This window comes from Solea senegalensis, linkage group LG19, assembly GCF_019176455.1.
Source record: "Solea senegalensis isolate Sse05_10M linkage group LG19, IFAPA_SoseM_1, whole genome shotgun sequence".
NCBI classification, from domain to species: domain Eukaryota; kingdom Metazoa; phylum Chordata; class Actinopteri; order Pleuronectiformes; family Soleidae; genus Solea; species Solea senegalensis.
This window is the reverse complement of record NC_058038.1, coordinates 20,616,620-20,629,865: the sequence shown is the minus strand read 5'-3', so window position 1 is coordinate 20,629,865 and position 13,246 is coordinate 20,616,620. Positions and strand designations below refer to the sequence as shown.

At 48.0% G+C, this 13,246-nt stretch overlaps 1 protein-coding gene and 2 non-coding genes across 3 annotated transcripts; all 3 read right to left on the bottom strand.

Moving 5' to 3' along the window:
• Positions 1-347: 347 nt before the first annotated feature.
• On the bottom strand, positions 348-12,817 carry kpnb1 (karyopherin (importin) beta 1). The gene is made up of 22 exons (XM_044050296.1): positions 12,502-12,817; positions 11,746-11,804; positions 10,875-11,057; positions 10,597-10,797; positions 8,998-9,150; positions 8,092-8,151; positions 7,882-7,971; positions 7,649-7,759; positions 7,467-7,568; positions 7,155-7,379; positions 6,887-7,078; positions 6,664-6,794; positions 5,315-5,462; positions 5,157-5,228; positions 4,575-4,719; positions 4,400-4,482; positions 4,208-4,315; positions 3,862-4,005; positions 2,930-3,035; positions 2,441-2,555; positions 2,080-2,241; positions 348-1,495 (listed from the first exon to the last, which is right to left on the bottom strand). Coding segments are annotated over exons 1-22 (2,631 nt in total). The 5' UTR covers positions 12,542-12,817; the 3' UTR covers positions 348-1,494.
• Positions 1,868-2,015, bottom strand: LOC122785939. The gene has a single exon (XR_006362380.1). It is a non-coding gene; the product is annotated as a small nucleolar RNA SNORA79 (small nucleolar RNA).
• On the bottom strand, positions 2,748-2,895 carry LOC122785940. The gene has a single exon (XR_006362381.1). It is a non-coding gene; the product is annotated as a small nucleolar RNA SNORA79 (small nucleolar RNA).
• Positions 12,818-13,246: the final 429 nt, after the last annotated feature.

The window sequence follows — 13,246 nt, the reverse complement described above, 5'->3', positions numbered from 1 at the left end:
CTCCTGTCGACTCACCGTCATGGACACGCTGATGACGGGCACGCGCGGGGCGACAGCAGGCATCAATAATCGATCTATGCTGATCGATGACGTGAGTGGCGTTTCTAGACGACGTCATCAGTCTTTGATTTTATAAATAACAAAAATAAATCCGTTTATCAGGCTCATGGTCACGTGACTCCTCCCAGATCAGCTGACGATAAATCAGGACAAAGTTCCGGTGGGATGATCCGTCACACAGGAAGTGATGTCACAACAAAACATCATGGATCATGTGATCAAACCCTGTACATGTTATAGAACATTAAATAACTTTAACGCATCAAATACAAACAAAATCACTCATGTCAATGTTTCTGCATTTTATTCTGAAAAACTGTTTCCATGTCTATATACGTCACTCTGCAGCGCAGCCTCAGGTTTCAATGTTTATTGGTGGAACTCAAGCTCCGCCCCCGCCCCCACGTCATCAGAAGCAGCTTCTGATTGCGACTTTTAGTTTCACTAAAAGGTTCCAACACAGGAAGTGCATTCCCCTACAAAATAAAAGCCTGCTTCTCTGTCCACTAACAGGCAGTTCAATTTCAACCCTAACGATCGGGATTACAACCAGCGACACAGTCGTCGACCCGCTCGGGAACTCCGACAGCGAGGGGGAGGAGCTAAGCCGAGCTGTTGCGACAAAAACGAGAAGAAAAAGAAAAGTCCAGAGTCTGACAGACAACTGTGTCGGGAATGTTCACATTATTTTATTGTTTTTAATTTTATTATAGCAATGGAAAAATATAACCTCATACAAACGTCTGCGATTCTCCGGAACTTTCCAACAAAAACGCTGAGTGACCTTTTCCCAAACCAGGTGCGGCACAAATTCCACCTTATCTTTTGGCACTCACTCCTGCAGCGGATAGAATTTTATTTTGAAGGATTTTAGTGCTGCCGTTGTAGCGTGGGCGTCGGCGCCGTGGCGTCCGTCGGACCCCTGTCGCTGTTTTAGTGCTCGAAGAAAAAAAAGAAAAAAGAGAAAGAGGAGGGAAAACCCGAACTTTTCCAGAGTCTTTGTTTTCTCGTCGTGTTTTTATCTCCGGGCGCCGAGTGACAGATCAGTGACATCATCGTGATGTCATAGCAGTGACAGATTAATGACATCATCGTGATGTCATAGCAGAGGCCGGCCTACGGCGGGAGAGGCAGATTATTTTGGGGGAGCAGGCTGAAAGGCAAGTTTGTTTCAAAAGGGGGAGGAGTCAGAGTCCAGTCCACAGGAAGGGGGAGGGGTTAGTCGTCACCTGCTGGATCTCAGGGTGGTGTGATGTCGTCTCTTGCTCGCTCACACGCCTCTCACACACACACACTCATGTCACTCGTCTTCTGCTTCGACAAACAGAAGACTATAGTCCAGTGGGCGGGGTTTGTCCTCATTGTTCACTGATGTCGATCTCTCTCTCTCTCTCTCTCTCTCTCTCTCTCTCTCTCTCTCCCCGACCATCATCATCTGTAACAAACATGAGACCAGAACCCGTTTCAGAAAGTTAGTTAAGCCCGAGATGAGGGAAACTTTTCAGTTCAGCTCAACACTGAGTCAGTTACCCTGGCAACAAACTGTGTGAAGCTGAGCCTGAAGCAGCTGTCTGACTCTCATGTCAGCTGTCTGACTCTCATGTCAGCTGTCTGACTCTCATGTCCTCATTCATACATCAAAACACGTATCAGAGCGCATTCACCTGTTAATGACATTTGTCTTTGAAAACATCGAAATCCAATCAGACGTTACTCCAGTCTGCGAACTTTACTGCACCCTTAACTCGCACGCTTAACTTAAGAGTTTGTTGTACCGGCCCCAGGACCAGGATCTACGTGTGTGTGTGTGTGTTGGGTTCCGCAAAATCAGGAAGCCGAGTGAACGCTCGCCACTGTGACGCGCAGCAGCTTCCTGAGTGAAAAAGACCCGTATTTATGTGCGACGTCATAAAATCCTCCTGACTGACTGTGGACAGGAAGAGGAACTGACGTCACGTGACTCTGTGTGTGTGTGTGTGTGTGTTGTGTGTGTGTGTGTGTGTGTGTGTGGGTACGGACCAGGCCTGGCTCTTGAGTTTACGCAGCTCCTTCGTGGCCCAGGTCGCCAGCGTCTTGGTCTTTGTTGTTTTGGAACGTCGACCCTCTGTCAGCATCTCATTGATGGGAGGATGAAGATCAACGAGCTGCATCACATCTTTGCCAAACGCCGTACAAAGGTCACTGAGGTCACACACACACACACACACAGAGAGACAGTGATTGTGTGTGCTAACACACACACGTGGATGTTGTACTACAGCAGGTCAGCACCTCCTGACATGTGTTAGTCTCAGACGTTATGATGACATCACAACATCAGCGTGGTGCATGTTTGTCTTCATTGACCAACACACACACACACGCACACACGGCATCTCACCCGATGAGTCCGGCGGCGTTCGCCACCACGCTGTCCGAGTGATCCTCATCCTCAGCGATGTGATGAATGAATGAGAGGATGAACTCCACCCTCGGCTGAACCAACATCACGTCAGCTGCAGGGGGAGGAGGGAGAGAGGGGGAGGAGCTTAAACACCTGTGTGTGATTCATCTACATACACTTTTCCAGAGCCACAACTTGACTGACACACACACAATTCTACGAGCAATTATTAATGGATACTAAATGAATGAAGATCATCAGTAAAACTTTTATTAATGAAAATAAAGATTGAATAAATGTGTGTGTGTGTTGGGTCCCGCAAAATCAAGAAGCCGTGTGAACGCTCGCCACTATGGCGTGCAGCAGCTTCCTGAGTGAAAAGGACCCGTGTTCATGTGCGACGTCATAAAATCCTCCTGACTGACTGTGGACAGGAAGAGGAACTGACGTCACGTGACTGAGGGCGGAGTGGTCATGTGATCTTACGGTGGACGTTCTCCTGGTCTCCCTTCAGGCCCTGGATGATGCCGGTGTACGCCTCCAGACAACCCTCCCTCAGCTCGTTCAGGTAGTCCACCATGTCATAGTCTGTCTGCAGCACACGGGAGGTCACATGATCAACACCTGATGTTCAGACTGTGAACATCATGTGACGGGTGAAAGGTCACAGTGGCCCTCACATAGTAATGCTGCGTTTGAGTTTTCCGACGTCCTACTAGGAAAAGTACTGGAGTCCTAACTTGTGAACTTGGCACAAATCCATGTACTCCGACTTCACAGAGGATCAGTTTCTGACGCCACACAACAGTGACACACATCTGGAAACTTCATTATGTCTTTGAACGCAGCATAAAGTAAAAAAACGATGCATGTGCAATACCTACAATCTTGGTATTAAGATGGAGCTTCTTTCACAGATGAGCCTAAAGGACCACATGTGTTTCCGTGTGATTGTGTTTGCTGTCACGTTTCTCTGTGTGTTTTCCCTGACATCTACCCGGAGCTTGTTAAAATCATTGTGCTGATATTATATCAAGTAAGCTCAAAGCTTCTGTCTCACCTTCTCTAAACCTGGTGCCTGGTGTCTGCTGAGAGACGCTGCAGTGATGTACATCTGGATGATATGTACAGTATGTAGTGAAGGTCACTAACGTTTCTAAATAATAGAACGTTAGTTTGTAAAGAGACTGAGCGCTCGATAAAATAAATAAATAAAACATTCAGCAGTGGCGGCTCACAAATGCTACATGCTACATGAGAAACACTGGTGATCGTGACTAAGCAGCTTTGAGTTAAACAGTTTCACATGGCTGCCCCCTAGTGGAGAAGGGAAATACAAACGTTTCCTCAGTAAACCTGGTACAATGCGTTTGATCACTGAGTCATCTTCGCACGTGTGTGTGTGTGTGTGTGTGTACCTTGTCCACCTGAGCCTGAGACGCCTGCTGCAGTGTGTCCAGGACTATTTTCAGATATTTCTTAAACTCTCCTCCAATGGCGAGAGCGATGTCTCCGAACGCAGAGAGAATCTGAGGTTTGACCGAGCGATGGACGTTCTCATTCTACACACACGCGCGCACACACACACACACACACACAAAGTTTAATTTCTACAAACATCTTCACAGAAACAAGTGATGATGCATCTCAGATAAATGTTTGACATCATAGTCAGCGTGGTGCATGATTTATCATCACAGACACACAGTGACACACAGTGACACACAGTGACACACAGTGACACACAGTGACACACACACTCACCCCCAGGTTCTCCAGCAGCAGCTGCATGAGGTCATCGCAGTAAGGCAGGATGTTGGACATCAAAGCTCGGCACAGGTCACACACCAGACCCACTGCTGCCAGACACACCTGCACCAACCAATCAATATCATCAATGCACACTGATCACCTCTGTCACAGCACTGAAACAGCTCACTTCCTGTCACATGGTACCTGATACTCTGCATAGTTCTTCAGGCCGATGGCGAGAAACGGTTTAAAGGCCTCCATGTATTTCTGAAAGTCACTGCCCAGAACTGAGACACAAACACACAGCGCCACCAGGTGGTGATTTATGACCATGCTGCTTAATAATTCTCATTGTGTGTGTGTGCGCGCGCGCGTGTACCTTCCACCAGCGTGGACACAGCCATCAGAGCGTCCTCCTGAACACCTCCTGACCCGGCCGTGCTCTGAAACATCCTCAGCAGAGATGCCATGACCACATCTGAGATTTGCAGCGCATCCTGGTGCTGGACCTTACGCAAGACATTCTGCACACAGGAAGCGCACTCTTACTCTGAAGCTAACACAGGAAGCGCACTCTTACTCTGAAGCTAAAACAGGAAGTGCACTCTTACTCTGAAGCTAACACAGGAAGCGCACTCTTACTCTGAAGCTAACACAGGAAGTGCACTCTTACTCTGAAGCTAAAACAGGAAGCGCACTCTTACTCTGTGGGTTATACACACTCACTGTTTCCTGTTTTAGCTTCAAACATCTTGACAGAAACAGGAAGCGACTGTTAGTCTCAGATAAATGTGTGACATCACGGTCAGAGTGGTGCATGGTTTATCATCACGGACAGAAAAGACTCATCAGTGACACAGGAAGTTGTGATGATGCTTCTGTCGGTTACTGTTTAGAGTCTGAAGAACAGTTAATCGCCAATAACACAAACTACAGACAGCACAGGTGTGTGTGGTCTCACCTGTAAAGTCGCACAAAGCAGTGACTGCAGGTCGTTGAACTGGATTCTGTCTGACGTGCTCTGGATGTGAGACTGAAAAATAAAACAGAGTGAGTCGGTGAAGGATCGGCGAAGGTCCGAGTGTGGTGTGAGGCCCCACCCCTCCGCTGGTGCCACACCTCCATCTGCAGGACCTGCTGCAGCCGCTCCATGATGACCAGCGTGGTCTTCTGCACCGCAGGGTAACAGTCTTTAGCGCTGTTCTTCACAATCTCCATCAGAGCCTCGTACGCTGCAGAGCGCAGGTTGTTCTGGTGACCGTCAGGCCTGAGCGAGAACCATTCAACAATCAGAAAACACACACACACACACAAGCTCCGCCCCCGACCTGCTGCCATACACGTTCTACATCTACTTTTTACTCTAGTGACCTGGATCAAAGCTGCAGTGACTTTACGCGCTCATTGTTCTGCATGTTTGTCCAGCACGGGCTCAGTCACATGACAGATGCCCCACCACCCTCTCCATTCACCATCATCACAAAAACACAAAAGAACTTATTTTAAGTGCTTTTTATCATGATATTATCCTCCAGTGTTTCTCTATGATGGAGTTGTAACAGTGGAGGTGAGTGTTGGCACACGTGCAGCCTGCAGGTTTGTGTGTCTGCTTTGGGCTCAAGTACACAACAGTTCATTCTTCCAGTTATTCATCCATAACTTCTTTTTTCAGATTTTACTTAAGCTTGACCTCAGCATTTATCTAACAGTGTTTCTTTACTTTAATGTGATGACATTTTTGATGATGGAATAACTCACATGTATCTCTGTGAAGTCATCTGTCACTAACTTCAGATGGACAGCTTTGGAGGGTCACAGTGGCCCTCACATAGTAATGCTGCGTTTGAGACAGTAGGAATTTTCCGACCCCCTACTAGGAAAAGTACTGGAGTCCTAACTTGTGAACTTGGCACAAATCCATGTACCCCGACTTCACAGAGGATCAGTTTCTGACGCCACACAACAGTGACACACATCTGGAATCTTCAACTGGGAAATTCCGACCTCTGATTATGTCTTTGGACGCAGCATAAAGTAAAAAAACGATGCATGTGCAATACCTACAATCTTGGTATTAAGATGGAGCTTCTTTCACAGATGAGCCTAAAGGACCACATGTGTTTCCGTGTGATTGTGTTTGCTGTGACGTTTCTCTGTGTGTTTTCCCTGACATCTACCCGGAGCTTGTTAAAATCATTGTGCTGATATTATATCAAGTAAGCTCAAAGCTTCTGTCTCACCTTCTCTAAACCTGGTGCCTGGTGTCTGCTGAGAGACGCTGCAGTGATGTACATCTGGATGATATGTACAGTATGTAGTGAAGGTCACTAACGTTTCTAAATAATAGAACGTTAGTTTGTAAAGAGACTGAGCGCACGCTCTTCAGATCCACTGCTACGTGCATATGTCCTCCATTATATTCAATGATAGTTCTGGTCTGAATCAGTCAATGAGGGGTCAAAGGTCACCTGTCTGTTGTCTCCAGCAGTTTCTGGACGATGGTTTCGAAGGAGGACGACAGACAGTAGGTGCACGGTTCTTCCTGGTCCTCTGCAGCATCCGTGGCTTCGTACGCCGCCTCGGCCAAAGACGAGAGCGCCTGAAACACACAGCAGGTGGCGATCATGAGAAGGAAATATGGCGTGGAGCATGTGTTTGTCCCTCACTGTCTCAAACACACAGATTTCTCACCCAGCAGACATTGGTCGCCACCCTGGGCTCCGCCCCCAGCCCCTCAATCAGACTCTTGAGCAGCGGCTCCAGCTGGAGCTCGTTGATGGCGGCTTCAGGCAGAAGCTCACATATACGACCCACCGTCCACGCCGTCGTGTCCCTCACCACCACGCTGGGGTCTTTCATCAGCTCCATCAGGGTCGGCATGGCCTATTGAGGGAGGTGGAGCCAACTTTAGAGGGTAATGGTAATGAGTGACAGGCAGCAGAGGCGAGTGAGCACTGACCTGTACGGCCAGAGGTTTGAGCTGACTTAGCTCAGGTCCTTCCAGGATGGATCCAAATGCCATGATGGAGGCGTCACGATAGCGCCAGTCTGGGTCTGTGATGTTCTTCTGAATGAATGGCAGCACGTGGAGCAGCACGTCGTCCTCGCAGCACGTCGCCAACAGCATCAGGCACACGCCCGCCGCCTTACACGGGTTCCAGTCGTCATCGTCGTCGTTCTCGTCCTGGAACAAAGTCAAGGAATGAAGACCACAAGGAGGAGGAGCAAGAGGAGGAGCAAGAGGAGGAGGAAAAGGACAAGGAGGTCTTACCTGTTTGGTGAGGGTCTGAGTGAGGATGGGAACCAGGTACTGAAGGGCCCCTTTGGCATAGAATTTACTGGTATGCTCCGGGGGGCGGCCCTGCTCTGAGGCCTGTCAACACACAACAAAACAGGACGTGAGCTTTAAACAGCGTGGCGGACGTGTCGCTGCTGACGGCGGCGGGCACTGACCTCAGACGCCTCGATGGCGAGGTCCATCTCCTCGTCACACACGTTGGACCAGAACTCGATGCCCTGGAGGGCGACTTCGTCAATGTCGCTCTTCATTGCCTCTATGGTGATCTGAGATCAGGAAACGGTTACCATGGATACGTTTAGATACTAACAAGGGGTGTGGCTAAAGGACATGGGCATTACATCACCATCTTATTTATGTACATGTTTGAGACAGAAGGTGGTCTCACCGCGAACAGAGCAGGACCCATGTACGCCTCCATGTACTGATAATACAGAGACATGATCTTCACCAGGTTCTGCAGCGCGGCCACACGCACCTGACACACACATCATTACAGTTAGGGAGTACGACTGTTGTGGAAAACCTCACTTGCGCCCTCTGCTGGAATCTAAAACAGGTTGTTCAGGAAACTGTGTGTGTGTGTGTGGTCACTCACTCTGGTGTCAGGACACTGTGTGGCCTCACACACCACCTGCATGATGAAGTGTCGCTCAGCCTGAAAACACAAGCACACAACAGTTACTAATACACAGTCCTCAGCACTGGAAGTCATTTATAAAAGAAAAAATCTCACTCAACTAAATGAATCGACTATTTTGATAATCGATGAATCGGTTTGAATGGTTTAATATTTCAAACAACTTTGTCATGTTTCAGCTTCTTCAATGTGAACATCATTATTTCCACATTCGCTCAATATTGATGAACAGATGATGAAAAGAATTGTTCGTTACAGGCCTCGTTCACACTGGAGTGTCAGTAAATCCAGCCAGTAGGGGGCAGTGTTATTAAAATCAGCTGATAAATCAGTTTTTCCAGCATGTTCCAAGATAACAAAGTCAGAATTGATCTGGATTAAACAGAGACGCAGTCATTCAGGGAGCATGAGTCCAGACCTGAACCTGAAGTGAGAATCTGGAGAAGGTCCAGGTCCACAGCATGCGTCCTGTTTCTTTAACATTTGCTCCATCAACTCTATACTGACACCTGAAGGTCAGAGATCACCTGACAGCTGCTGTTCTAATAGTCCAGTCAACTGGAGATGAACACATGAATGAGGTTCCCCACAGAAAACCTTTGCCTGAAGCTGATTCACCCTGTCATCCTCTCACCCTGTCATCATGTGAGCGAAGAAAATTCAAAAACTATGGTTAGCTGAGATTAGCACAACGCCCCCTGTGAGGATGAAGCGGTAGAAGATGGACGGATGAATGCTCTCAGACAATCGTCATTACAGTAGAAGCTCAGCTGAACGAGCGTCCAATCACAGACGAGAAGTTAGTGATGTCAGCTTCTCAGAAACTCTAAATAAACGCACACTGATGCTCGCTCGCGCTCGTACCTCCTTGTCAAAGTTGGCCTTGGTGAACTCCAGTGAGTTGAGCAGAGCGTTGGTCGCTGCCAGTTTGACGTTGTTACTCGGCTCTTCCTTCCTCATGCCCTGGATGATGGCCGTCAGGATCTCGTTGGCTTTCTCCTGCAGCTGCTCTGGGTCCTGAACACACCATGGAGACACAACAGTCCAATTATTATGCACAAACTTTACTGTCACTGTGGGAAACACACCAGCTGCCATCCCATAATTAACACCAACTACAATTCATGTTACAATGTATTTACACCAGCTCTACTCCACGGGTTAATCAGTTGTTTTCAGTGAAAGTGAATCATTAGAATCAGTTCATTACAAAGACGAGTTCAGGTGGTCGTCCATGAGCGGAGACCAGTGTTGTTTTTGTTGACGCCCCTTTTTTTACGACGATAATGAGACGGTGACGACATGAACATGGATCTTTGATGATGAAAACATGAAGACGTGTGCGAGTTTTCTTTGATGAGACGAGAATGGACGTAAATGTTAGTGCGTGGTTTGTCAGACATTTCTGCTGATTGTGCGTTAATCTGTCAATTAAAACCCAAACATTCCCTGGTCCGTGTTTCAACACGGGTCAGGTGGGTTCGCCGCGAGCCCCTCGCTCCCCGCCCTGGTGACGTACTGAGAACAGTCCGCTCTGATGCATAGTCGCTCCGGGGACAGAGGGACCCCGTCCCCCAGGAAGCAGTGAGGTCCAGGTGGGGATTTGCTGTAAACCACCTTCGCCCCGAGTCTTTCCAGGCCAAGTTAAAGCCGGTCACGGCGCACCACCGGAGGAAATGTACTTTTAACAACTGATGTTTGACGAAGTCGACATCAATTCATGAAAATAACTGTTGTCCAGAAACCTTATATCTCCATATTTCAACAAGTTAGTTAGTTTAGTTAAGACTTTTTTTTTCTTTTAACTAAAACTGACTAATATATATATGTGTGTATATATATACACATATACACACACACACACACATACATACACACATATATATATATATAAATAAATAAATCTAGAATGGCTGCCAAAAACAACATTGACACAGCAGGTCTGTGATCAGCTGTGCCGTCTCTTATGGCGCGTTTCCGCCGGCTCTACTCGCTTCGCCTCGATTAAGTTGCATCTCCGCAACAAAAAAGTACCTTCTTATCATGGGCGGAGTCATCGCCGCACAGCTGAGTGAAACAGACTTTGTTTTATATGCGACACACAGCCACACACGTGTGACTAGTGACTTTACACCAGACTTCTGTAGTTGTTGGAGATTAACCCACGTTTTTAGGATTGTTAAGTAATTTTAATGTATCTACAGTTCAGCACTGTTCGGCTTGATTTGTGTCCACACGTCTTAGGAGTACAGCCTCCTACTCCTGGAGCAGGTTACTATGCTGGTGGAAGCACTACTTAAACCATGACGAGGCAAGAACACGGCATTAGTCTGAGGAAGAAGCAGGTTTAGGTTTCCATGGAGACGACTGGTCCTGACAAGGTCAGTGTTTGACGGAAACACGTCTGCGTATGTGTCTCTCTGTGCGCCTCTGTGTGTGTGTGTGTGTGTGTGTCAGACTGACTATATCCTGGCAGATGTATCCTATAGCCTCCAGTGTGGACTCCTTCATGTGTTCGGTGCTCGATGGATTGGTAACGTTGGCGACCAGCTGTCTGATGAGATCGGGCCACTGGTTGACGGGAATCTCGGCGCAGGCGATCCCAGCGACGCACTGCGACGCCGAGCTGGGTCGATACGTCTCCGTGCCCAGAGTCTGTAAAACCTGAGACACAAACACACCAATGAGACCACAGCGGTCACATGACTCTCAGACCAGCGGACATGTGTGCACAAACTTACATAGTTCTTGATCTCGCAGCGAGCGTTGGCGTCGATGGCCAGCCATCTCTGCTGGTACCGTGTCTTCACGTCAGGGTCTTTAGAGGTCAGAGAGTTCTTCACCTGCAGACCAGCAGCCACTCGAGCCACCTGCGTGTTCCCAGGGTTTGCCAAAACCTTCGACAACTCCACCAGGAATGTGGTCTGTGAAGGGGCGGAGTTTTTCAACACATGACATACACAATCACAAAAGCTGCTGTGAGATTAGAAAACACAAAGTATCCAACTTTCATTGAAGCTTCACTTTCCTGCAGGTTTTAGCGCAACACAGTGATCACACACACATGAACAAGTGATCTATGAATGGATGATGCATTTACAGCTGTCCTATCAGCCAATCACAAAATAGCATTTCTTGTTGCTGGGTAAAGTCTGAAAACAGGTTTCAGCTTCCATGAGCAGGAAGACTGAATGTGTGTGTGAAAGACAGTTCACTGGGACAATGTCTCTTTGGTCCATTTGTTGTCTTTTTTTCACGCTGAGGACCAAATGAATGAGGTCAAGTTGTGCAAAAGTGACCTGACTGAAGAGGGATAATGCACGCCTGCACTTTTTACTTTGTTTCACAATACATCGCTCACACAGAATTCTATCTTGATATCGCTTTCGTGGACCATTTATTCAAGTCTACGATCTACAGAGAGCGATTTGTATGTGCCACCGTAAACAGGAAGTCGATTCTCCTGTTTTGTCTTCACAGCTGATCGACAAATTCATGGCTAATAAGATCCAAACAGGAAGTGAGTTTGTTTATGAACGTCATTCACAAACTTGGCAAACGATCGACAGCCAATAATCTGACCTCTGACCTGCTGTTTAAAAAAAACCTCACCAGGTTCTCCAACGCTGCCTGTTCCAGAAACTTCTGAGCTGCTTCCAGTTCATTACGATCTGTGGAGACAGACAGACAAAGTGAGACAGAGACGGGGACAGAGACACCGATTTAGAGGAATGCTAGCTGCTAAGCTAACGTATGGCGGTTAACGCCATCAACCTCGGCAGTGACGTCATCGCCTCACACGCCGAGCCTCCAACGTGCGCGTTAGCCGCCGTGAGAGGCTGTCGGCTAGCATGCTAACGGTAGCCGGTACGAAAACGGACATGTTAAAATGTCAAAGAAAAAGACACACAAAGTTTTACAACAATGACTGAATCAGATTAAGGCTGAGGAGGAAGAGGACTCATCTCTGCTCAGCGTGTTTATAACGTGAACCGGGTGAAGCTAACGAGCTAACGGCTAACGAGCTAGCTCTAGCAGGCATGGGCAGGGTCGCAGCTGCAATCCGGCTACACCAGCCGCCAAAACCCGTCTACACTGAGCGAAAACCCGACTATAGTGACGTGACATCGCGCTCATCGGTATCTGCGACGGAGTCACGTCTCAATCACACCGAAAAAGTGTGCTTCGTAACGCGGGAAGAACGCTCCATCAGCAGCAGGCCGTCACATTAGCATGTTAGCATCGTCGGCTACAAGCCCAGCAACGAGGCTTTTCCACCGCCTCCGCGCCAACACCACACCCAGCCCCCGACACCCGGGCCCCAGCAGCCAGCCCCGAGCGTAACTGCGCCGCGGTTCGTCCTCTCACCTGGAGACACCGTTTTCTCGAGGATCGTGATGAGCTCCATTGCGTCCCCGGCGCGCGCTCTTCTCTCGGACAGTGAGTGTCTCTCACAGCGGGATTAGTTTCCTTCCACGGGACTCGTCTGTGACAGCCGCAGGGCGGGTACGGACGGTGCGGACAGAGGCGGAGATTCCCGGTGCTCGCTCGGACTTTTCACTCGAATGTCGCGGGAAATGTTAGTGGTCGAGGAGCAGAGAATCGTCTCGTGGCTTCTCCACCGCCCCTTCACATCCTGTGTTGTCGGGAGGGAAAGGGCCGCGCGATTCTCTCTCGCGGAGGGATATCACGCACTGTGACGGTGCCGTGCTGCGTTCATGGCCCGGCAGACATTTGAGTTCTGAGATGCTCAGAGAAAAACACGTCGATTTGCATTTGTACCGTTTAAAATATAAATACATACATCATAACAACAATGATCCTGGTTTCTCACACTTGTTCAATGTTTAATCAAAAGTCCAGTGTGTATGCACGACTAAGTCAGTATGTTTGTATATGAACACTTTAATCTATACGTGTATATTTTAATTTTTTTCTTTAGTGGGTCATTGGTGTAAACAGAGTACATGTTAAGTACCATAACTGTAGTAAAAGACTACTTTAGTGGGCCATAGGTGTAAACAGAGTACACGTTAAGTACTTTAACTGTAAAAGTACCGTAACTGTAGTAACAGATGACTTTAGTGGGTCGTGGTTGTGAACATAGTGAAAA